Here is a 27,441-nt window from a genome sequence, read left to right on the forward strand (position 1 = left end):
TCAGGTCCCTTCCGACCCTACTAACTATGAAACTATGAAACCTGTTCTAAAAATCATCATTTGGTCACAACCTTCCCTGGCACTTTTGTACAGGAGAGATCATGCCGAAAAAGGGGTGGGCATGTAGCTCTCTATGTGAAAGTGAACTACACGTCCCTATAACTGAGATTGGCACCCGGGGGGGATGACTGAAGATCCTTTGGGTTAGAATACGAGGGGAATGTAGTGAAGGGGATACAGTGGTAGGAGTCTACTACAGATCTTCAAACCAGGAACAGGTGCTTGACTAAGAATTTGCATGGGAACTGGCCAAGACTGCACACTTTCAGTGCATGGTCATCATGGAAGACTTCAACTATCCGGACACCTATGGGATGAGTACTTGGCCAAATCCAATCAGTCACAAAGTTTCCTTGCATGCATGGATGAGCTCTACGTGTCCCAAGAAGTTTATGGGCTGACAAGAGGCAAGGCGCTGCTGGATCTGGTATGGCCAAAGGGAATGACCTAATCAGCAATTTAAGAATCGAAGGGAAGCTAGGAGACAGTGACCACGAGTTGATCACTTTCACTATCCATCGCAAAGCTGGCAAGTCAGCCAGCAATGCAGTAGTCCTTGACTTTTGGAAAGCTGACTTTCGTAAGCTCAGGAGGCTTGTTCTTGAGGCCCTGAGAGGACATGATTTCTCATGGAGGGGAGTTCATGATGAGTGGTTGCTCCTTAAGAAAGCAATCCTAGAAGCACAAGAAGAGTCCATCTTCACCCATAGGAAAGGTGGTAAAAGGGCTCAACAACCCCCTTGGCTCAACAGGGAACTCATGGACATCCTTCATCTAAAAATAGAGGTGTATAATGGATGGAAGACAGGAAACACCACTAAGGAAGAGTATACTGCACTGGTCTGCACCCGCAGGTAGCAAACTAGAAAAGCCACGGCTGCAACTGAACTCCATCTGGCTACACGAAGCAAAGACAACAAAATATGTGGGGAGTTGAAAGATGTGGGGAGTTGAAAGAAAAACAAGGGCAATATTGGACCCCTGCTAAAAATCTGGGGCAGCTGACTACTGACACCCAGAAAAAAGCCAATCTGATTAATGACTACTTTGCGTCGGTTTTTCACCAGCCAAAGGGACCACCTTGCCTATCATGATGTGGGATGATCAGGGTAAAGAGGAATATATGCCCACCACTGGCATGGATCATGTGAGGGAGCATCTTGAGAAGCTAGACTCCCATAAATCAGCTGGTCCAGACACGTTGTACCCAAGAGTACTAAAGGAACTGGCAGACATCATAGCACAGCTACTGGGCAGGATACTTGAGAACTTGTGGAGCTCAGGCGAAGTACCTGAAGATTGAAAGAGAGCCAACGTGGTGCCCATCTTCAAGAAAGGGAGAAAAGAGGACCTGGGAAACCACAGGCCAATCAGTTTGACCTCAATCTCTGGGAAGATTTGGAAAAAATGATCAAAGAAACCATTCTTGACATGCTAACAGAAGGCAACATTCTGAGGGATAGCTAGCACGGGTTTGTTGCGGGTGGGTCTTGCTTGACCAATCTCATTTCCTTCTATGACCAGGTGACGTATCACCGGGACAAAAGGAAAGAGGTTGATATCATATATTTGGACTTTTAAAAAGCCTTTGTGTCCCATAATGTCCTCATGGAAAAATTGGGCAACTGCAGCCTCGACTAGTCTATAGTCCAATGGCTGGGGAACTGGCTCTGAGGTCAGACCCAGAGAGTGGTAGATGACAGAACCAAATCAACATGGTACCTGGTGACTAGAGGCATCCCCCCCAAGGCTCCGTTCTCAGACCTCTACTCTTTAATGTCTTTATAAACAATCTAGACACTGGTGTCAAAAGCAGACTGGCCAAGTTTGCTGATGACACTAAAATTTGGGGAAAAGTGTCAACACTTGAGGATAGGCTGGTGATCCAGGCCAACCTTGACAGGCTTGCAAGATGGGTGGATGAAAACCTGATGGCATTCAATACGGACAAATGCAAGGTGCTCCACCTCGGGAATAAAAACCCGCATCACACTTATAGTCGCAGCAATGCTACACTTGCTAGCACCATGACCAAAAGAGACTTGGGGGTCACGATTGACCACGAGATGAACAAGAGCCACCAATGTGATACTGCATCTGGCAAAGCAAACAAAACTCTGGCTTGCATCTACCAATGCATCTTGAGCAAGACCCAGGATGTCATCCTCCTACTGTACTCGGCCTTGGTGAGGCTGCAGCTGGAGTACTGCATCCAATTCTGGGCTCCACAATTTAGGAAGAATGCAGAGAAGCTTGAGAGACTCCAGAAGGAAGCTATGCACATGATCCCAGGGCAAGAGAACAAGCCTTATGATGAGAGGCTGTGAGCTACAGGACTCTTCAGCCTGGAGAAGCACAGGCTCAGGCGTGACTTGGGGGCAACCTATAAGTACATATGGGGTGTGTATCAAGATCTGGGGGAACACCTGTTCACCAGAGCACCCCAAGGGATGACAAGGTCCAATGGTCACAAACTCCTGCAAGACCATTTTAGGCTGGACATGAGGAAAAACTTCTTTACTGTCCAAGCCCCCAAGACCTGGAATAGACCCCTCCCCAGAGGTGGTGCCAGCACCTACCCTGGACACTATCAAGAAACATTTGGACGTTTATCTTGCCGGGATCCTTTGAACCTAGCTGACTTTCTGCCCCTTGGAGAGGGGGCTGAACCAGATGATCTTACGAGGTCCCTTCCAGCCCTAATGTCTATGAAATCTTGCAAGTCCACTCTTGAAGCAGCTTAGCTATATAAATCGTTGCTTGATGCTAGGGAATAAGACCACCACAGAAACAGGGGTAGGGGGCAGGGAAAAAGAGACTTGCCATTACAGCAGTAGCTAAAAATCCACTCCATCTGAGAAATCATTAAATTGGATGAAACAGGAAATCTTGTAAAAGTCTAACAGAGGTCATCCTAAGCTACACAGTTTGCTGACTGAACTAGAAGCAATCTTAACTGAAGAACTGAACTCTTAAAGCTTCAAGAACAGTCTCAGAAATCAGATGAATTTGAATGGCTCTGCTGCCTTCTTAAAGTAGCTTATAATTTAATGCTGATGTTACTGAAGCTGAGGATCTGTTTTTTCTTATGACCTATTTTAGCATGTGGAGGTGGATCACAAGCTGAATATAGGTCACCAAACCAGCACCATATTGTGACTTATTAACAGAAGTGTCATATGCAAGTCATGGGAAGGGATTCTTCTACCCTCTTCAGTACTGATGAACTGTGTCCAGTAGAGAAAGGTCAGTGTGGAAAGCCAAAAGCCTTACTACATGGCTCAAGGCAAAGAATACAAGAGAAAAAGGGAAACAGTGGACCATAAGGAATATTTTCCTTTCTAGGTTCATTATTAGCTATAGCTGTTAGTTTTGCTACTTAGGAATCCAACTCCAAAGTAAGCATGCTTCCCACAGTCCAGGCTTATTTACTTCCTTTTCTCTTGTTAATATTAGCTTTCGGTTTTTAAGAAAAAAAGTATTTTATGAATAACCAATTGCAGTTAATGAAAACTTTCACTCTACTCTACTCTGGGTGGACATTTTACAGAGATTCACGAGTGCTCACAACATTCTGAGCTAGTTCACAACACAATTTCCTGACACAGGTGTATCTATATGCTGTTCAGCATGTTCTAAAATAGAGGTTTTTAAGCTAACAATTGTGCGGGAAAATGTAGGTTCCCTGTGTAAATTTTTTTGCAACATGTTGGAAGAAAAGCACTTCAATGACCTTACCTTCTCTCATTAATTTGGTGAAGGACTTGCATTACCATTTTCATATGCACATGACATCACTGACACGCAACCAGAGGCTAAATCTTTAATATAGGCTCAAATACGCACTTCATGGCAAGGGAACAAAGAGCAATATACACTTGCAACACAATACTTCAGGCAGCACAACACTTCACAGCAACCACATTACTACATTAAAACAGCTATTAAAAACAGATCCAAGTTCCAGTCCAAAAAGAAAGAAAGAAATCACATCAACCTCTCTTTGCAAAGCTGCATCAGCTACAAAACTGAAACAACATACTCTGTTGTGGTACTACAGTACCACTTTGGTCCACAAAGCAGTTACAAGGACCAAGGATGTACTTTTCAGTGCTGCATGTTTCATAACATAATTAGCATCAATATAAAAAGAAGACTGCTTCTTGTATTATTGCAACACATTACAATGAAAAATATAAATAAAACTGATGGGTATCATCAACATCCAACTATATTTGGATGTGTAGGGTAGAAGGATGGAAAGCTGTGTTTGTGCTGCCTCTGGATACAAATTTATTTTCCTATGTATTACTGCCAAAAATAGAAAGCCTGCAATAACATGCAGTCCTGGAAGCTTAAAATAATATATTTTATTAGCTAAGGTATGTTTACTTTTCCGTTGAAAGTGCAATAATCTTTAAACTCCCATGTCAATTTAATTAAATTTTGTTCTTTTATAAATTGTATAGAACACTTTCTAGTACTGAAGAAAAATCACATCTGCTATTTATAATGCTGCATGTAAAGTGGTACCAATAAAAAATTAATACTTAATTGTTCTACGTTGGTAGCAGATATGCCACAGATTCCACACATAAGAGAAATATTATGGTAATCTTACACACCACAGTGTGGTAACCATTGGTAAACACCACCCTTTTAACAATAACCATTGTATTTGGGGTAGTGGAAGAAGATTACTGTTGACTATCTTGGTTATTCATAGACTGATTTTCAGAGGGGATGGGCTCCTGCAGCTTCTGTGAATCCCAGATGGAGTTTCTTATGCCACTAGTTCTAATATATACATATTAATTGAAATAGAACTAATGGTGTTGAAAGTCCCAAAGTTTTGATAGGTCCTGGCACCTGCAACTCCCAGCCTCTCTAAGGATCAGCCTCACTCTAAAAAAAATACAGCTGACAGATTATTTCTCTGCTTCTGGTTAAATTTCCAACTCTTTCAGCCTGACTTCTTGCATGGCTGTAAAGGTAGCCAAAGATTGAGCCCAGGATTACTATATAAAAGAAAAATGCATAAGTGGTTCATTATTTCAAGAAAGTGTTGAGCTTTCAGAAGGATGAAGTCATTCCACCCCAGAGCCTTGTATCTATTGCTTAAAAGAAACAACTCTTCAATGCTACCAGTTGTCCAAAATGAAACAGAAACCTTACCTGTGCATCCAAATTTTTACGGGAAGAGGCAGGTGTGTTGGCATAAGAGCTGATGGAGGAGCTGGTGTTAATATCATCAGTGCTAAGGTTGTCTATGGTGTCACTGATCCCACTGCTGACAGAGCTGCTGTCATCCCAGCTGGGGAAAGAGGCACACAATTTAAACCCAACACTTGGGCTACTAAAGAACCAATACACAAAAAAAGTTCAAAATGGGAAATATTATTCATACTGGCTATATCCTATCTGAGCTGCAGACACAGGACTGCTCTCTTTGACGTTTATATGGCACAAGGCAATGTCCTGTATGGGCAGATTAGATCTGCAAAGCTAACATGTGCACATCAAGCATATCAGCACTGTGCTGCCTTGAGCTGTGTGGGTATACCCTTAGATATCAAGTTTGATGTTACATAAAGAGTCATTTGCATGACTGCCATAACTGTCTATTCTCTATTAGGAATAAGATCCTGTTACAAATAAAACCTTTCTTCATATTGTCTCTATTCAAAATTTGCAAATGAGTTTAAAGTTTTAATTCATCACCATCTAGTCCCCCAAGAAAAAGATAAGCTCAAGGAGATACTTCTGAGAGAGAAAACAGGACCATGCTGATCCATAAGCAGAAATGGCAACTTAAACTCCCTGTAAAAAATCACCTATGAGAAAGGTTTTAAACTCATTTTACTCATTTTATGTACTTGGCTCCACAACTATATAAGCACCCACTGCTACTGTTCAGTTCCCAAAAAGCAAAAAAGGGCCAGAATTGTATTCAGAAACTGCTTGTTTCTAGTTTTTAAAGTTTTAATGAAGGGATGTCTCTGTTAAGACAACTACTGTAACTACTTTCATACACTCATATCCCTACCACTCAGGTAAAACAACACCTTACTACTAAGAAAAGTTTCTTCCAGCAAATGATAGCTTCATTTGTTATCAACAAATGTTTAAGTCGTGGCTAACTGGAATCTTAACACAAAGGGCATTTATACACATACCTTTTTGTGCTGCGATGTACCAGAGATCCAGCACATCAGAGCAGACTTAATTAAATTGAGCCTACTCCACTTGCGAGCTGACGCGCCCAGCGCTGTGTCGCATACATTTGCATAAAGAGCGAAATATGCGTCAGCGCTGGGAAAATGGCACTGGTGCGCTTATGTGTTCCAAAGTGTGCCACTGCCATTTTCTCAGTGCTGATGCACCCCTTGCCATTTCTACAAATGCATGTGACACAGCGCCAGGGGCTTTCAAAAGCACCTGGCACTGTGTCGCACACACACGTCTAAAAATGCCCAAAGTAACCATATATTTACGTTGCCTTGAAGGTCATAACAAACAAAACAAAGGAAATTCAAAGGGTAAGGCCTCACTCCACCCTGAGTATGTGCTCCTAAGTAAACTTCATAAGTAAAGATTTACAAACTAGCAAGTAAGGAAAGGCTTCTTCTCCAAGGGAAATAAACCCACATTTGAACAATCTCCTACAGATAGCCTACTGGAAAATACATATTTCAGAAAGCATTTAAACATGGATAAGAAGCCCATGTGTTTCAGGTGTTGGTACTATAGCTTTTTTAAAACATGGATCATGGATTTAAGAGAAATCCAGTCCTGAAACTTCTTCCAAACTTTCATAGTCCTGAATAACCCAAGATCACAGAGGGTTATTGGACCAGAGTTTGGAAGCCACATACAAACTTGATACACAAGATACATAATACATATTTTAAAAAATTAGCTATTTATAAAAACAAGGGACAATGGGTTCCAGAGGTTAGAATTAAGGGAATTAGATTCAGGTTTCACGGGCTGAATTCACAGATCTACCACTAACTTGCTGAACAACCTTCTCTCTCCATTTTTCCCACTTGCATTTACAACAATAGTAATTTATAGGGACTGCAACAGAGCTTAAAGTGATAGAAAAAAGATGATAATAGGACAAAATAAGCAGAAGGACTTTAAACAACAATTTTAGTTCAGTTGCTGTTTTCCACTATCCCATATAATACAACACTGTTCATCAAAGTTTGACGACTCATTATCCTCATATTCTCTCAGTTCATCAAAGTACATAAGCGAATAGCTAACAATGCTCTGAGTAGCCCTATAGCTAGTAGTCAATTCCATGCTACTTAAGAGTTAGACTTAAACATTTTTTTGAATTAAGACATACTGAGTGTATCTACATATGTATTTACATGCACCTCAACTTAACGCACCTTTGCTGAAGGTACATTAAGGCAATTTAGGCATGTGTCTACACATGGATGCGCTAATGCGCATTAAGTTGCATTAAATTTAGGCATGACTAGCTAAGCGACATTAGCCCACATGCAGACACGTAAATGTACATTAAGCGTCTACATGTGGGCTAATGCAATTTAGCTATTTATGCCTAAATGTAATACTTGCCCCTTACTATGCCTTAAAAATGGAGATTTTAGGCTAATCCCATTTAAAAGAGGTACGTGTAGACATGCCCATTGACTATGGAGAAAATCAGAAACATGCATCTGAAGATATAGGTTGTTATGGCATTGAAAGGGATTTTATGAAGTGTTCTAGTTTAAATATTTGCTGTACTTTAGTCTAATGGAGAAAAGTAACCAGATAAAAACTTTATATTTTAAAACCTACTATATTACCACAAAAAAAAAGAACAGCCATATCTCTCGGACCCAGAGCTAGAATGCCTAGTATTTTGCCTGCTAGCAGCGAACAAATAACACTAGTATTCTTGCAGTTATGCTGAGGACACCAATAAATGATACTGATGCAAGCTGTTTTGACAAGATGCCAAAGCTGCCAAGCTGTTTTGACAAGATAAGATGCTGTGTAAGCTAAAAAGAGCCATATCAATTGCAGCTTTATTCTGAAGCACATCCGAGTGGGGAGGAAATCAGTCTTTAACAATAAGAGGAATGGATAAAATGGACAGGAAAGGAAAGTCTGCCCAATTAAAAGGAGTTTAAAGATTGTGTTAACTGGTACTGTCCATTCAAGCAAGACCCTTGACTTTATTTTAAAACTGGTTTTATTCATTCTTGTTCACTGGACTCTGCTATGCTGCTAATGCTAAGCCTTCCAGAAGCAAACACTGCATAACGCATACATCTCAGGACAAAAATAGAAGCATTTATGTAACCATTAAAATATGTGTACACTCTTAACTTCTCTTTTTTATAAATTCAGTAATGAAAAATTATTCATCTTGAAAAGATTACAGCATTTCTACAGAGAAAATATACAGCAGGTAGCACACATTATATACTGAAAGCTTTACATTATATTCATTCACATAGGGTCATAAAAATCAGAGCTATAAAAATGTCTTAGATGCATCCCTTGCAAGCATAAGCAATGATCTCCCACGAAAGGTGATAGATAATCAGTTACCAAACTCACATGGCTATTTCATATTATCTCTTAAAATGGTCCCAACCCCCTCACAAAAATTAGTTCACATTTTTACCTTGATTCAGTGTCCTGATGGTTAAAGTCAAAAGAGAAGAAGCAGAATGGGAAATCTAACAACCCTCATAATTACAGCATTCCTGGCTCTCTGAGCCATGATAACATCTTTGTAATTTAGCTGGTGCAATTAATAATTTCTGATGTCAGCAGAAATCTACTGAGCCATAACCTAAAGCTGGAACATTCAGGCTTTTCTTCCTCCAGTTGATCAATCAACCAAAACCCTACTTTGATTACTGGAAATTACATGAATTCTTAGATGTGTATTCATTTCAACCTCTTACCTTATATGTATAGAAATTGTACCACAACCCTCTCAAAGGACATCACCACAACTGAAAACATATCTGATTGCAAATAGCTTCAAGATATAGGGATTTCAGGTACTATTACACTTGAACAGATGAGAGACATCCAAAGGGCACAGTAAAACCTCAAAAAGGCATACACACGAGAAGTCTGGTGCACCAACATCTCTCTTAATTGAATCAGTTAGACTGCAGGTACTACCCTCTCAATTCTCTGCCTAGCCCTAGAGGAGACCTACAGCACTGTCAAGTAGACTATACTACTTTAAGTTATATTTGATCAGCCTTAAATGTAAAGCATCATTCCCTAAGCATCTCAGAAGTTTTCTGATGCTTTAAATTTTAAATACAGCTTAAGAAATGGAAACTGAGTAGTGGCAAAACTGCTCTCAGATTTCTAAAAGCCTAAACAGGTACAACTGAGCATCAACTTGAAGATAGTCATCCGTAACATAATACCTAATGACTTTATTGTCCTACTTTTGTCTACCCCTCTTTGATCCAAAATGAGGCCTGCGGTTTCAACTACTCACTAAGTGACTATTGCTTATTGTACTCTGCTCCTCCCATGCCAAAGCTACCTTTATGCTCTCTGCCAAGGACTGCACACTCACAACAGCCAGCCACAGGAATACAATCTCTTCCAGAGCTGCAGTCCCTCTGAAGTGATGCTTTAAGAGTAGTGTGGAAACACTTCTTCTCTCCCTGCCTTTATTCTTCTCACCCAAAAGTGACTGAGAAAAGTACTCCTGTTGGTCTCCCACATAAAAGCACCAGGACCAGGTCAGCTACTCAAACCTACTTTTTGAAATAGTCAGAACTGCAAACTGGTCGAGTATTCAGTCTTGCAGTTTTCTACAGTCTGTTAATATTCTCCAATAGAGCGTGATTTTTTTTTACACATAAAGGTGGCTACTGCAAGGGGGTATGAATACACCCATGGAATCCTTGGACATCATTTCAATTCAGAACTTCTCCATATTCACATGCTCTAAGCAAAACAATATTTAAAATATTACTAAATAATACCATTAACAAAGGGCAAAATGCATCACTATCTTGTTGGGTGTATACTTCAATTTCTCTGTGGAATAGCACAATGAAAATTACAATAAATTGTCAAAGACATAAAGGCATGGCACACCTCCAATATTGCACTGGAAACATGGCAATTATCCTTCTTCATCTAAAACTTTCACTGTTTATTTGCTTATTGAAAGAGGGAAAAAAATCATCTGATAAATTAATAAACACCTCATAAAGCATTCCAAGAAAATAAAAGACTCACAAAATATGCTATCAAGCAAGATACTGAATATTTAAACTTCCATTATTTTCCTCTGGGATTCTACAAGATACTGACATGGTTACATTAGGAATTCAAGAAGCCGAACAGAGTCACTTCCACAGGGTCTTCCACCCAGAATGTTATAATATTAATATGCCAAATATATGTCTGCATAAGACTTGGTGAACAGAAAATCTAGCAAAAGTAACAGAGTTTAATGAAAATACAGCAATTGTATACAGATTGTCTACTTTCCATGTCTTCAGAAAGTCTCTTTTGTCATAATTCAATATATTAATTTAATTTTAAATTGAAACAAGTGTGATGCAACTGCATTTGGAGTTCAGTGCTAATTTACACACTTCTGAAAAGTAAGATTGCCAAAACAGTTAAGGAAAAGCAAAACATGAAGGGCCTCGCCATCATATAGTCACTTCCAGCTGTTCTTCTTGAGGCGGAAACTAATCATTTTAATGATTCATATCAGATTGCATAACTAAACCATCACAAATCTCCTGAAGCTGTTTGGTCCATTTTAATTTTTAGTGAATATTCAGTTTACATTTCATAAACTGTTAGGTTGTGTTTCACTAATTCCATTTAGCATCACTGTGGCCAAGCAAACTGTGTTAGAAAATGAGTAAATTTTGAAGGTTATATTTTAAAAGACTAGCAATTATCAGGAGACAATATTACTTAGTCAAGGGAAATATTTGAAAAAAGATTTGTAAAAGCCAAAATATCACAGGCGCTCTCTTTATTTTAGTCCTTCTTCAGTCCCTAATCACAGCTTTGTTATCAGCGATGAAGAACAAGCCATTTCTTTTTGTCTCCTCCTTTAACATTTGAACAAGACTAGTCATTGTCAAACTTCCAGTAAGCACAATCAAGCACACAGCACCTCGGGGATTATCACCTTATTTTAGCATGGTATAGGGAACCTACCATCTGATTCATTCTGAAGAATCACAAGGAAAAAAAAAGTTTCTGCAAGAACTAATAATCTCATGCTGAAAAGCATAAATTTTAAGTGTAACATCACCCTTTACCTGCTTGCATTCTGAATTCATACTCAAAGAATCATCAGTTAGTCACTATATATAACCACTAAACCCTGCAGCCAGACAGCTGTATTAAGTTGCAAACACTTGACTGGTGGAACTTGTTTTTTGGCCATTGTTCAAAACAATAGTTCCTGTTGAAACTACACTGCCTCCAGGGCTAAAAGATAAATCAGTATGAGTTAGTGTGTCTGACCCAAATGTAGGATTAGCACTAACCCATAGCAATATGAAAGGAATCCTGTAAAATGCTTTCAGCCAGGCCTTAACTCTTGTATGCTGGAGTTGCACTCCAGAATTCAAATGTTAAATGGTTTTTCTATTGAAATGTTTACATGACTTGAGTTACGAAGTATTTGTCTCCCTAAGATGTTTATAAATAAGGGACTGATCTTACAATTAGTGCACAGGAGCAGTCCCATGTCTCTACTGAAACTGAGTAGACTCCAAAGGGGTCTGTGCCCAGACAGTTGTATAGGGTTGCCAACCCTCCCGGATTGGGTGTGAGTCTACCAGAATAAGCATCGATCTCCCGGTGACTACTGAAAGCAATCCAAGAGGTTTTAATAGGGTATTTTAAGAAAATGAAATTAATTACATTACATCATGTTGGGAAAAAAAATCTTCCAGAATAGCTTCAATCAGAGTTGGCAACCCTACAGGTGCAGGATCAGTACCTTTATTTAGACATTGGTTGAAGGCCCCAGGATAATTCCAATCCTACACCAGTTTTGTATAGCTCCACTGACTTTAATTGAATTAGCTCTAGTTTATATCAATGAAAGCTAAAAGGACGATCATTGCCCTTGCATCATTGCTGAGATCACTTAAGTTCTACCAATTCTACTAGTGACAAAAATTCCTATAAATATAAATTATACAAGCTTTCTGTTTTCTTACCAAATAGGTCCTTTGCTTTCATAACAGTAAAAACAACATTATGAAGGGCACACATCACACAGTGCTTATTTACACACATACAAAACCACGCACCCCTCCTTGAATAAAGTAAACTTTGATTCAGTGTATATATAGCTGGTGGGTCGTGAACTAAGGAAATCTGAAAAGATGAAATCACTGCTGCAGTGGTCCCTGCAACTGTTGTGTCCCCACCACCATTGCAAAAGCTTTCTTGTTTGTGCTCCTTACAACTGATCTCTTTTGATATTCTGCTGAGGGGCAGTGTAGGCTTTCTCCATGGATTTCCAGAGGGGTTCTGCACCTGGACCACAATTAGGATATAACTTTTTTCCCCCCAGTTAATGTTATTCTCTTCTTAATAACCACTGAAATATCACAGCTAAACATACAGAGGACATTTATATGGACTTGGGCAAAAGAGGCAAGGTTAGAAATGTGTTCCTAGGTGACTGAGCAGAGCAATTCCCACAGGGACAAAAACTGCTAGAGCCAAATGTTTATAAATAAGGGATGTTATTCTGTGTGAATGTCAGGGTATTGGGAGCTTTTTGTAGCTGCCTCTGCCAAATAATTTACTTTTTCTCATCCAGAGGCTTACAACTTCAGGATTGCAGTGTTATTATAAATAATAAGTTGAAGAAGAGACTGCCACTTATTGAAACACTAGTACTAATTCCTGACCAGTTACTTTCTACACAGTCTCCTACCTAAGAATTAACTCAGGACCTTATTCAGCTTGTGAGATCCAAGGGAATCACATCAGAGAAAGCTACAGTTCCAAGAAATTCTGTTCACAAAAATAAGCAAAGAATAGGAGATTCTCAATTCTTATACAGTATAAAAATACTATCTAATACAAAGGGGTAAGACAAAATGAGCTGGACTCTTGTAGTTTTGATGTAATTAAGATGCGAGGCAAAAAGAACATACAATAGTAAAGAAAGAAAAACACCCTGAAATGCAGGAAGGACTCAGATTTTGCTGTACTGGGTGGTCCAGAAAAAGTCAAGGAAAGAATTCCCACTAGAAGAGTAATGTACTCTGAATCTTAACATCCTTACTGACACTCCACTAGGTCAACTTAATATGCGTGTGAATGTCCAAGACAACGAGCTCACTAAATGAGAGTCCCAAAAGAAAAATGCAAGGAAAGCCATCATTTTATCTGGTATTTAACTTGATCTGCACTTGTTTCTTCCCTAGACTTGAAATAAAGGTACTTCGTGCCTGAAAGCTTGCCTAACATCTCTCCCATGTTTACAGTTGCTTAAATAAAAGATCACCACAAAAAAAAACCCCTTTGCTTCTCGCTTACTTCTTGGACCATCAGAGCTACAACAACACTCCTACCAAAAAAAAGGATAGTCACTAAGTGCTCACAAAACTAAAACCCACCAGTAGGTGGTCTGGCACAGTGTAGCCTTTTCTCTCCCAGTCACCCTTTCCCTCTCCCCCCTCCTGCTTGTACAGCGCTTTATAATGGTAGTATTATACAAAACTTCTCAGTTTTTCAGGAGTGCAAGCTGTTAGCCCCAGCAGGAAACTCAGGGAGAAAGCAAGGAACTTATAAGTGCCAAAAACTGAAGTAATTTCCAGTCATTGTGGAAGGTCTTAATTATTTATAAGGTGCCATAAAGGTGCTATACAAAATAATTAAGGCACAAATCTTGCCTAATTGGTATAGAGTCAAATGCAGGTTTTTCACATTTGTAGCACCTCAGAAATCTTGTTCCATATAACACTGCTTATCATCAGCTAAGTACACATGGACACAAAGTCTGTACTCATTGAGTTCCTACCAAAAATTTAAAAAAATTAAGATAGTGGAGTATTAAGTTATTAAAGTATTAGAATTTGCAAACATTTTGAATTAATCTAATTTGGCAGTACCTTGATGAACAGGAGTTGCTCTGTCCCAGGAAGCTAACCCAGTGAAGAGCAACTACTCATATCATGCCATGACTTAAAAGAACACACAAAATCAATAGTTAGCACTTCCCTTAATAATTTAGACTCATCTGTGCCAATGATGGTTTTTATGAGCAGCACGGTGAATTGTTTGGTTTCTTATGGAACTGCAACATTTTAACTAGCATCAGTAAATGCAATTTTGTAGAATCCCTTTAAATTAGATTAATTTGTAAGAAATTGCAAAAAATTGTAAAGGATCCTATACTTTAATAGGGCAAGCACAGGGGCCACTATAACTCTGTAAATGAGTAAGAAACACTTGCAAAAAACAGGACTGCCTATCAAGTGTTAAAGTGCAAGTGCACTCGGCTCTGTGATAATGGTGTGACAACAGCCCCACAAGCTATTGTTATGTTACAATGCAGAGTGAGCTTATTCTCATAAAGATCAGGTCCTTTCTTTCTAAAGAAAGCACACTAAGAGTGTCAGAATATTACAAAATCCTTAGCACAAGTTCTGTAATAGGAACTGAAGATCTGTTACTTGAATGGAAAAAATATCTAGTTCAATTAGGCAGCAGTACTCTATGAACAACTTCATGCTGCTACTTAATCTGTAAATATACTCATGGTGGGCTAAAACAAAGCCAGTAAAAAGCTATACTATCATCTATGCTATACCAGTTAAATTTCCTGTTATTTTTAAACTATATATCATTAAAAAATAAAATGAGGATTTAATTTATTCTGCAATTAAATTGGAAAAGAAAGTGAAGAGAGAAAAGAAGTTCTGAGATAATACATTTGTCACAAAATCTGATTTCAGGCTGCTATCAGTCTTAAAACTGAAACTCTTTAAACAATGCTTTAATACAATATAAAGCCCAGACTTTTGAAAGTGTAGAAAACTTCCTACCTTGTAATATTCTTAGGCCAAAGCATTTCTCCACTTTGTTGCCCATGAAGAATTCCAGAAAAAGGGCTTAGATTGATTTTACAGGTTGATACCTTCATCAGACTACCATCAAGCACCCTGCTAAAAAAACAGCTTGTACTTTGAATATAATGAGTGATATTTTTAAAAGTTGGCAAGGTTGTTTTTACTAGAGGACTCTGCACTCAGCAGCTCTGAAAGACACTGGAAAGTAAGGTCTAGCTAGAAGGTGATGATCATCATAAACTTCCCAGTAAAGAAATCTGATCCCTCAACAAAATTAACCTCTGAAGTGCTGAAGGAGTGAGAGGTCAAGACTTTCTGCTAGTACTAGGTCATCTGTGAAAAGTTGTAATGTGTGGGCAGTGAAACAGGCAGCTTGAGCACAACCCTCCAGATCAGATACCATAACATATAGAATAAAAGCTCAGCTCAGCAAAACACACCCTGTTTGCTCAAGAAACTGTGTAGCTTGCTGATAACTAGCAGCCTATAATCTAAAAGGCTAGGTAATATTTTTTACCACATTAAAAAATTAGATTGACATTTTTCCTAAATTTCCCTTTTTAACATTCTCACAAATAGCATCCTTGATAACATTGCATAAACACATTTGTGGTTTTTTGTATTTACTTTATTTACATAAGAGTTTAGCAAAAGGAAGAGAAGATGAGACTTTCCAGTTATTTTATCACAATATATTTGCAATGTAGATAAAAATTAAACGTCATAAATCCAATTCTTAGTGACCTTTTGTATTTTCAATACAAAGCCTATGACACCTCCACAAGTAATTATGGTATTGGATACAGCGTGTGGATATTGTTCGAAAAGTGATTGAATCAACTAATCCGCATTTACAACTGTAAAATAAGGAATGCATTACATCTCTTCACTTTAAGTAAAACAGACATAGATATGTTTATAAACACAGAACAGATGAAAGAATGGATGTTACAGTTATTAACATTGAAAAGAATTCTTTCAGCCTGACAGAATTCTCCCCCAAACTCTGCAATCTGCTTAATGCAAGTGACATTTAAATTACAGCATAGGAAATTCTGTTGTTATTTACTGTATCTTATACTCAAGCCCAGAGACCCCAGTCAGGATTGTGCAGGGTGCTGCACAAAAAAACCTGCAAACCTCTGAGGTAGTAACTGTCTCTTCAGCTAGGGACAGAAGTTACACAAACTAGTTTAAGTGATCAAGAACTGGTTTAAACCTGTAACAGAACAGAAGTTCAGTACACTTAAACTACTTTCAAGATGGCTGAAACTCATTTAAAATAAACCTGGATGGTTGTACCATCAGGCTTAACTGATTTATGTCAAACCAGTTTATGGAACTTCTGTTTCAGATACCCTCCCGATTCAACTTAATTCAGTCCTCCAGCATCCCAGGATGCTGTGCAGCATAGGCTGCACTCTCTGCTCCAGTACAGCAGGGCAGTCCTGCCTTCAGTTATAAGGGTGGGCTTTTCCATTCTGGGCAGCCGGGAACTGGGTTGATTCCCCAGCCCTGGCCCCTCCTTGGCTGGGGAATCTGCCTGGCTCCCAGCTGAGGCTGGGGGAGCAAAGCTCCCATTGAGGGCTTCTCCACATGCTGGGCCAAGCCCAGCTGGGTGTTCAGGACTAGAGGAAAGTGATTTTCCCCCGATTCCCTCCTCAGCTGGTCTTCCATCCAGAGAGGGGGTGTAGACAGGTGATTGCCCTGGCTCCCTCCTTGGGTGGGGGGAGTAAAAACCCCACTGCAGGCTCCACCCCTGTACCAGGCACATCCCTGCTAGGGGTCTGGAATGGGGGGATGAGGGGGAAGGGGAGGTTGGCTGTTCCACCCAAACCAACTCCCTCCTCAGCCTGCCCACTGGTGGGGGTGTGGCCATTTGACTGTTCTGGTGCCTGGCTTGAGAGGGGGGAGTAAACCCCCCACTATGGGCTTCCCTGCACCCAGGGGCCAGAGCAATCACCTGGCCATGCCCCTTCCCAGGCCAGCGGGCCAGCTGAGAAGGGAGTGAGGGTTGGAAAAGGGCCCCCCCAGCACTCACCTCTGGATCCCTAGCCAGGCTGTGCCTAGCACAGGGCAGGGTAGCCCACAGTGGAGCCATTTTACCTCCCAATCCCTTCTCAGCCAGCCTGCCAGACAAAGAAGAAACTTGACCAGAAGATCACCCTAGCTCCCAGATGCAGGGAATCTCACGGGGGGAAGGGGGCTCTACTCCCTGTCCCCAAGCCAGAAGCCAAGCCAATCACCCAGCCATGCCCCATCCTTGACCAGAAGGCCAGCTGAAGAGGGAGTGAGGGGTTAAACAGCCCCCACTGTGAGCTTCCCACCCATCCTCCATACTAGGCACAGCCCAGCCAAGGGTTCGGAGCTGGGAGGGAGGAAGAATGTTTCCCCCGCTGCGCTCCCTCCTCAGCTGGCCACCTGAGGAAGGTACATGGCCAGGTGATTGCCTTGGCTTCCAGCTTCAGGGAAACCCACAGTAGGGACTTTACTCACCCTGCCCAAGCTTAAAGCTGGGGCCATCACCCAGGCATGCCCCCTCCTTGACCAGCAGGCTGGTTAAGGAAAGAGTGGGGGAGGGAAGGGCTTGTACTGCAGGCATCTCTCCCCCATGCATCCAGCACAGCCTAACTGGGGATCTGGATCTGGGGGGGAGGGCATCCCCCCCACACATGCACACACTCCCTCTTCAGGCAGCCAGCTGGCAAAGGAGGGGGCATGGCTGGGTGACTGGCCTGGGTCCCAGCTCTGGGTGCCAGGGAGTGTGAGTGGGAATAGAGGGAGAAACTCCCCACTGGGGTTCCCCCACACTCCCTCCTCAACCAGCTGGGACTGAGGAGCGGGGTGTGGCTAAGGGGACCAGATTCAGGCACAGGGGGAGGAAGATAGGTTCGGCTGGGGGTTTCCCCCTTGCCCGCAGAGCTGGGGAGACCCTGGCTGGGGGCCAAGTGGGAGGCATTTTCCCCCATGAGCCCTCCTCAGCTGGCTGGAGGCTGAAGAGGAGGTATGGCTGGGGGAGTTGCCCATCTCCCAGCTCACTGCAGTGCCTGGCAGGCTGGGAGGTATGCTCTAGCACTCCCTGGCTCCTGATATGAGGAAGTGCAGGGTCTGCCTAGGTTTCCAGATTGAAAAGTGAACATTAATTCATTTTCTTATCGGTTCAATCTAGGCAGTTTACAGAAACTTGTAATGATTTAAATGATTCAGCCTTGGGCTTTCTGACTGTCTGTACTTAGCCTTCAGGTCCAGATTCTTGCAGTTCAATTCATGTGTGCACCCCCTGAAGGAAATCCTGTACACACTAATAGACCCACTGTTTATCTGCCTACAGGTATGAAAGAAAACTCAATACATAGGTACAATAAGGAGAAAGAGAAGAGACAATAGCACCAGTGATAGTAAAACAAGTTTATACACATTGGTCTTAGATAAGGGACTGATCCAAAGCTCATTAAAGTCAATGGAAAAAATTCCTTTTGGTTTCAGTAGGTGCTGGGTCAGACTGTAACTAGGTGGTTCACAACCTTTTTGCATTCATTAAACCCAAAGCAGTTCTCAAAAAATGCTGGTTGTTAGCTTTAACTTGTTTCCTGACTACATAAAAATAATACAGGAATTTTTCTGTTGCAAAGCATTCAGAAAGGCCATAACAGTTCAGAATATTTTTGGCACTCTGGATTTCTATAAGAAATATCTGAGTGTATCTTGTGAATCATGTGTAGGTGCTTGTAGACCTAAATAGTACTAATATTGTGAAGCAGCCCATGGCAGCTTTAAGGGCTAAATTCAGACATTCAAAAAGCCTGAGTCTGAATCGATTCAATCTTTGCAGGTTAGTCTAAGCTGCATAGATTGAACCAAGAAGCAAGGGAACAGATATTCACTTTTGGTTCTGGAAATGCAGCCACATGCCTGCAGTGGCTCAGGCTAGAAGCTGGGGGGCACTAGAACAAGCCCTCCCTTCCCTTTGGCAGTGGCCAGAAGGTTGGAGGGAAGCTGGGAGAGAAGACTTCCAGGCTTTTCTCCCCTCCCTACTTGACCTAAGAGGGGCGGGGGTGTGGCCAGGTCCAGCAGGTCTGTTGGGTATGATTGGGGCGTTAAACTCCCTTCCCTCCCCTCCACCTGAGTGTGCTGGCTTGGGGCCAGTGTCTGGCCATGCCTCTGCCTGCTCTGCTCACATGGCGAGCAGAAAAAAGCCTGGCAGGGGCTGCTGTGCCCTTGCCAGGCAGGCCCTGGTTGGAGTCGTATGCCAGTGGGAGAGGGGGTTTAAACCCCTCTCCCTTCCCTCTGCCTTAGCATGCTGGCCTGGGGCCAGTGTCTGACCACATCCCCACCTCCTTCACTTAAGCAGGAAGTGGGGGAAAAGCCAGTAAGTGGCTGCTCTACCCCCACTAGGCAGACCCTGCTGTAGGCCTGAGTAGGACTTCCCACTCCATCCCTACCTCCACCCTCAGAGTAATGGCAGTGCTCTGGCTGCGGAGCAGATGGGTAGGGCCAACCCTGCTCTGCAGACATTACAGCCCAGCCCAGGGCTGCAAAGCATGCTGGGATCCTGGGGGACTTTGATTTAATTTGAACCAGGAAGGGGTCTGGGACAGAAGTTCCACAAACCAGTTTGACATAAATCAGGTCTGAGACTAAATTCACCCAGGTTTATCTTAAACTAGTTTCAGTCATTTTGAAAGCCATTTATGTGCACTGAACTTCTGTTCTGTTACAGGTTTAAAGTAGTTTATGAGCATTTAAACCAGTTTATGTGTAACTTCGGTCCCTAGCCAAGAAGATCTCAGAGTACTCCAGGGTATATGTACTCTTGTAAATGTTCAGCACGAAGGGTATCCAGTCATTTTTGTTGCTGTTTTATAAACAGCAAGTGAACAAGAGATATTAATAGAAACTACCTGTTTCGGAGCCAAGGAGGATAACAAGTTGCTGGTTCCTAAATTTTTTAAGTGTAACCAATGCTTGCCTGATTAGTGCTTCAGGATGTACAGTGAGGCTGGCAGCACAACCCTATTATTAAGGTTGACTGGCATTTCTCTTTATAAGATCCTGTGTTCTGTTCTTTTTACCTTTGCTGAACTTTAACTGTTGAGGGTGGCAGTGTTGTGGTGATGTTGCAGCCACACTGGTCTAGGAAAAATACAAGAGGCAAGGATTCCTGTGTGTTATCTTTTATTAGACAAACTGTATTGTTGGGAGGGTAACACATGCTTTTCTGTGCCACAGAAACCTAAGGAAGAGACCTGAGGAAAAGCTTGTCTGTGACCCTCCCAATGATACAGCTGGTCCAATAAATAGGGTAACCATAATTATTATAGGGAAATCCAGGATGGTGTGGAGGGTTCCAGGACATGCATGCTTACACACCCGCACATGCACCAGTGCCGTGTATGGCAGCAAGCAGGGCTGCAGCAGCTGTCATCAGAACAGGTTCAGGTCAGGGACAGGGTGCTGTGCGGGCCCTGTCTGACTCACAGGTCCAGCACCATCCCAGCACGTGCAGCCATATCCTGTCCGTGTGCCCCTGGGCTGAATGCATGCACCCAGCCTCAGCCTGACACCTCCCTCCATAGTTAGGGTAGGTTGTAGCCAGGCCCAATTGGGCTCTACATGTCGGGGCTGCGATGTGGGTGACCAGGAAGGCCTGGCAGTACATGGCCAAATTACAACTGCAGGTGTGAGAATAGGGCTGGAGCTCTGAGTTAGCACGGGACAGACAGACCCTATATAATGCCCTCAGCCCCAACACACACACACACACACACCCCGAACCCCACGGCTCCCAGTTTCTTGCCAATCTGGGACTTTGCTTACAATGGCCAGGATACTGTGACAGCCTATAAAATCTGGGGCTGCCCCGGCCAATCTGGGACATATGATCACCCAACCAGTAAAATACATGATCCCCAAACATCCTTAACTCTTAGGAATGACATGTACCATTGCAAACTCTGTAAAATTCTTAAGAATAGGCCTGGGGGTAGGTAAGAGATAAAATATGTGAGAGCTGAAGGCAGAGATTGAGACTGGTTGGGCAGGAAGACTGAGAGCCATGTGGGGAGGGATGAAAAGCTGGAATTGGTTGGGTGGAGAGGCTTGGTCTGGGAACATGAAGGGGCAAAGGGGTGATGCTAACTGGGCAAGAACCAGAGCAGTGAGAAAAAACAAGGACAGATTGGACCTAATTGGCTGAGTGGTGACCAGGGTAAAAGAGGGGGAGATAAGAGGGGCTGAGACTGACAACCAGTTTATGTGGAGGAAATAGCAGCAGCTGGGAAGATGTATACATCTGGCATGGAGTTGCAGCACAGAGGGGATAACTAGAACCAGCTGGACAAAGAGATGAGGAAGAGGAACTGGTCTGGGGAGACAGACTGGATACACTGGGAGGGGAGATGGAGATGGGAAGTCTTGGTGGGGGAAGGCGGGGACTGACAGGAATGACAAAGATATATCAGGCATGACGCCAGCAAGAGGAAGTAGGAAAGTGTGGACAATGAGACTGGTTGAGGAGCTAGAAACAGAGGGAGAGTCATTTTTTTTTTCAGTCTGAGATCACATAATTAAAGATTACAGGATACCACTTCTGCACCAGGAGGCATACTAAGGTTGCAAATTAATAAGGCTTTTAATGTTGTTTGTTGCATCACCTCTAAATAATAAAATAACTCTTTTTACAGCTTACACTCTTACTATTGACCTGCAAAACACTGGATCCAGCCTTAAGACTACAGACAAACCATTCCTTTTTACAGGAAGACTTAATCCCCAGGCTTGGAGCTACGCTAGATTTCTGATCTACCCAGGTTAGATCTCTATTGTTCAGGTTACTGATGAATGATTGTGTCATGGAAGGGAGATGGGTAGCCTTTCAGATGAGGGAAGTGGGGAGGACAATACTGTGCTGTATTCTTAGCTTCAAAAGACAAAGGGAACAGAGCAAAAGGACAGAAAAGTCAGATGTCTACCACAAAGGAGCATTAACCCTTTAGAAACTGGGTATCTTGGTGCAAATAATGTACACTTCTTTTTTAGTATTATGATGTAGTTTTGATTCAAATGGTTAAAATGAAAGTGTTCAAAAGTTTATAAAATACAGACCTTAGGAGATAAATTCTCTTGCCAAAACATCCAAATAACCGAGTCAAAGCCCAAACTTGCCTTTCTATTCTGGAGCCTATATTTTAGTGGCTGCCATGTCACTATAGCAACATAGAAGACTGGTGATTTAGAGGATGGAGGATGTGACAATTTGCTATTTAGAAAGAATACAAATAATTAAAGCCACTTGGAAAAGCATCATTTAACCTAAGCGTTTGGATTTTAGAAGGGAAAACTGAGGCTGCTGATTTAAATCCTTTCTGCAACTGAGCCACTATCTGCATTAAACTAGATTAGTGAAGAGTAAAAGCAAGGAGCACCAGTCTTTTGTTTTTAACGCATCTCCAACTTGGAGCACAGTCACCCATTCTTTCATTGAATCTTTGGCTAATGACAAGGCTAAAGGCTTCATTAGCTTGTTGAGGATTAGGTACAACCAATATTAACATTGTTAGAGAATGTGGTGCTTTAAGCAAAATGTGCATTATCCATAACAAAAGCAAAACTAAGAGACTAATGTGACATTCCTGACCTCTTCCTGCCTCTGCTGAAGTCAGCTGGAAACAGTTCTTTATGAACGCATCTCATGCTTTATTCTTCATTCATTAATTTGACCAAACAAAAGTTATAACACCAGATATCAAAACTGAAACGGTATATTTTTCTTTGTAATTGGTAATTTTTAAAAAAAAATCTATTGCCTGCCTAAAGAAAGTTCTTTAGAAATGTTATAGAACATTTTAACCTTTCCTTAGATTTTCAGAACCAACCCATAAAATGTAATAGACATTTTTAAACCTGCTTTAAAATTTTATCAGTTTGAAAAACTTACAGAGTATATTGGTCTCTATTCAGTTGACCTGATTCTCCATTCTACAATAGGTTAGCACAATGTCAGTGGAACAAGCGTATTATGAAATGCAATGGAGTAGAGATACAGATCCTAACCATTTTAGAGTAGTTTATGTAGAATCCTTTTGAATTTATTTTTAATCTACTGACATTTTGACGGCTCTGTATACATGGTAGAAAAAAAGATGGTACTGATTTTCTTTTACTTTGAAAATCTATACAGCAGAATTAGCATATTTAGTATAAATCACATAGTCATTAAACCACTTAAAACAGGGATTTTAAAACCTTTGCCAGAGTACTACAAACATGTAAAATTCTACCAAATATTCTTAGTGTAAATACTGCAGAGACCAATCATGATGTAAGATTACAATGTTATGCCCAGCCTTTATTTAAAAAAAAGAAACAAACCCCCTCAGTCTACACTCATAGGAAATAATGGGGTACTTCAGGAAATGTCCTTCAGTGTGACTCATATCAGAAAATACAGGCTAGCAAATAAAAATTCATAGCATTCATTTTGTCAAGTCCAAATAAAACAAAAGGAGAGCCTGTAGGCATTATGACATCTTCCATACCTAAAGATATAGCCTCAGCATCTTTATTTACCTACCCATCGTAACATTATAAGGAATATATATTAGAAAAATGAGAAGGATTTTTCAACATATGTGAATAATACCAAAGATGCACTGAGGGACATTTCAAGTCTGGTTTTACATTTAGTAATAATCACAGTTTAACAGATCAGGAAGTTTAGAAGATTAGCATGTTGTGGCTGAAATTTATAAAGGTAGCTTTGTTCAAGCTTTCAAATAGCAATCTGGTGAGATAAGCTATGAGCAGCTTTACATTAAGTTTTTTTACAGTAGTTAAAGTTTGAGTGAAGTAAAGAGACCCCAGGTATTAATTTACCTAAAGAACAGCTGCTCAGAAAACACTGCAGTATGTCATGCATACCCAGTGTAATAAAATCACAGAAAAATAAGCCTGAGAGAAACCCATTTGGGAGAATAGCTACTCTCCCAAGCTTGTGTATCAAACCCCTTAACATAATGAAATTAACATCCATGGACTGGAAGGAGATAAAACTGTACGCGACTTCTTGCCAGCATATTAAAAAAATCTGTGTTTTCTGCCTCTTTTGAGAAGTGTTAGACTTTAAAACCTCAAATACGTGTTCACATTCTAAACATGAGAAGAAAATAATGCATAATGTAGCCTCAACTTAAATGCTTCCTTAGAGAGCAGTATAATGCTTGAAAATTGAGTTTTATTGTGATATACTACGTCTCTGTCCGTTTTATTCTCATTATCTAAGATGCATCACGTAGAGGCTTATAAAGCATCTGAATCTGAGGATTACAGTGGAGGTGAGATAAATGGCAGTCTGCCTTGTTGCAAGCAATGTAGACTGTAAAGACATCAGGCTTCACATGCCAGCCTTTAAATTGTTATAAAGTACTGCTGTGTGCTGTTTAGTGCAGCACTTCTCTCCAGAAAAAAACTTGTTCAGTGCTGGATAAGCTAATCACTTTAAATAATCTGCATATTCATGTGTTACGTTTTTTAAGAGACATTTAGGACTTGTCCAGACAAGCTCAGATGTTTGGTTCCCCAGGGACAAGTAGCAGCAGAACACCTTGCACCACAGCTACTTGTCCCCGGGGAACACCCATGCCACGCTCACTTTGACGTGTGGCAGGTTACCCCGGGGGTGGTAGGGGAGGCTGAGGCCAGCACTGGCCTGGCCCCAGCAGCCTTACCTGGGATTCTGGAGGCCTCCTGCCGGGTGGAGGCTGTCTGGCAGCCACAGCATGGCTCTGGGTGGCCCAGCTCCGCTTTTCAGCAGTGCGCTCTGCCCGAGCATGTGCTGCTCTGTTTTCCGCCCCCACAGGTTTTTTTTTTGACCCCCTGGATATCCAGGGGGTCAAAAAAACCCACAGAAAAAAAGGGGGAGCAATGCATGCATGGGCAGTGTGCCCTTGCAGCACGGAGAACACCAGACAGTATAGTAAGTGGTGTTGCAGACATATTTGCGGTGCCACATACCGCATGGCCTGGCTCGTCTGGACATTTGTTCAACACAGATATTCTGAGCAGACTTGCATAAATGTCCAATTACTTTTCTATGAGCCATGTGTTAGTTTATTAGAAATGAGAGTAAAATTAGATTATTATTAATCATTTGTTAACAGCTACCTGAGTGCTCATGATTATTATATTAAAATAATTAAAATGTGGCCAAGTTTCTTGCTGTCACAGGTCAAATTGAAAAAGGTAAGATTCCACTTATCAACACAAAATAAACTGTTGATTTTCTTAAGATAACAGCACATTTTTAATTTGCTCCTTTTCTAAATTCATAAAATATTTAAACCATGTGAAACAGAAGCAAATTTCAAATAGGATTCTTGTAAATAGGGCTGTCTGATCTTCCTTACTTTGACACAAGTGTAAATCAGGAGTGAAATCAGGAGTGTGACATGGTATGAGTGTTACAAGACTCAGACCAGATATTTCTAATGAAATGAAGGGAAAGAGAACCAGCATAGTTTTACTGTACAATATTCATACAAGGAACATGTCTGCTGGGGACCAGTGGCAGCAACTGTAAGAGTTTTGGTAAATATCTTTAGGGTAAAGGTAAGGAGCTTAATTTATATAATTAAATATTCAAGTTGCAATGATTTTCAGCTGTTCTGAGTATTGGTCCAGGTAATTTTATATGGACAGAAAATAGGAACCACTGTTACATGCCGGTGCATTATAACAGCTAAGAACTAACTAGCCATGCATTTAGGGTTAGATTTCTAATGTAGGAAGAAAAATGAAAATTGGCCAGCACTGAGACAGATTTCATGGAATGCCATGAGCGAGCCACCCTAATCCTAATCCTATTTGCTTTTTTCTTTAAGAAACCCTGGAGATGCTTCCAATCTGATGCCCTAGGGAAGTCACTAATGTGGATCCTATCCAATCCTCTTAAGCAGGGATTGGCAACCCACTGCCCATGGGTGAGATCCAGCCCATGAACAGACTGGATCCTACCTATGGCAATTAAGGGAATCAGCAGCATGCTCCAGCCACAGCAGTAGAGAAGGCATGCTAAGGGTCCTAGCACCTGCTTTTTTCTATCTGTTCCCTTTGCAGCATCTAATGAGTACTGGAGGGTGAGGGGCTGTGTATCATGGCTGGGATTGGGTCATAAGCAGTGGCTCACAGCATAAAAAATGTTGCCAACCTCTGCTCTTAAGCAAGGAGCAAAGTATCTTTACATGCAGGTACTATATATGGTAAAAAAACCACAAAGGCAAAACTTTAGCTTTGCCAAAGCAACAAAGGTATTTCTATAACAATGGAATCCTGGAGTGCAATTTTACATCCACTGAACTTAAAGGTCGCATTTCCATTGACTTCCACAGGACAAAATTTCAGCGCTAAGAGAATGGCTACACACAGAAAACTGAGTTATGTCTGGAATAAGAACAGGTGCCTTAGGGGCAATATGTAAGAGAGATTCAGTGTCTAAATCCCTGGGATTTCCTTCCCCTGATCAAACTATTTGTTCAAGACAACAAATAACCCTGACAACAGGACACACTTGCCTAATATAGAAGAAAAGCCTGTTTGCACAGAATCATGAGAGAAATTGTTCAATAACACTTTATCTTTATGTAAAAGATCGACCCCACAATGCTGCCAAACTTGCATTGTCAGCTACTAAATCAACAGACACATTTTTCACTGATGCACCTCAGTGAAGAAAACATGACAGCTCTTCAGCCAGCACGTAAATGGTTAACTTCCTGCATGGAGTGAGGAGTGGGAAAGATATTTTGTCTGAGAAAGGGAGTTGAGCAAAAGTACCATTTTAATACAGTCCCTCTCATTGTAATAGTCTTTTATACCAAATAAATCCCAACAATTCGGACAGTGCTATTCACACAGGTAAAGGAAACAACATTTGTCCCAAAATCTTAAAACATCATCAGATGCCAAACTCCTTGAAGAAGGGTCCTGGTCTTTTTTATATTTATATTAGCCAACTGCCCATCAAGAATGATGGGGGGGAGGGGCAGGGGTTGGCCAGATGCTGTGCTGCCAGCCAACACCCTGCACTGGCGCTGCTCTTCCTCTGGCCCCATGGTGCCCCTCCCACCCTGCCAACATGCCTCACCCACCCACTCTGGCCCCTCAGTCCCGGTTGTCATGGTGGGGAGGGGGGACAGGCAGGGACAGAGCCCCGCATTCAGCCCCACCCCAGCTTCTTGTTTGGCCCTGTTCCCCTCACTCCCCCCTCCCCCCCACCTAGTCAGGCCCAGGCCCGTTTCCC

The 27,441-nt window shown here is 41.5% G+C and overlaps 1 protein-coding gene across 4 annotated transcripts in view; it reads right to left on the minus strand.

Moving 5' to 3' along the window:
• NAV2 (neuron navigator 2) overlaps positions 1-27,441 on the minus strand; it is a 406,244-nt gene that overhangs the window by 83,679 nt on the left and 295,124 nt on the right. For all 4 annotated transcript variants that reach the window (XM_019551622.1, XM_019551621.1, XM_019551619.1 and 1 more), the window contains one exon: positions 5,236-5,374. In XM_019551622.1, coding sequence (XP_019407167.1) covers positions 5,236-5,374 — 139 coding nt within the window. The remainder of the gene's footprint in view (positions 1-5,235; positions 5,375-27,441) is intronic.

The sequence above is a fragment of the Crocodylus porosus genome, unplaced genomic scaffold, assembly GCF_001723895.1.
Source record: "Crocodylus porosus isolate Cpor-Errol unplaced genomic scaffold, CroPor_comp1, whole genome shotgun sequence".
In the NCBI taxonomy this organism is placed as follows: Eukaryota; Metazoa; Chordata; order Crocodylia; family Crocodylidae; genus Crocodylus; species Crocodylus porosus.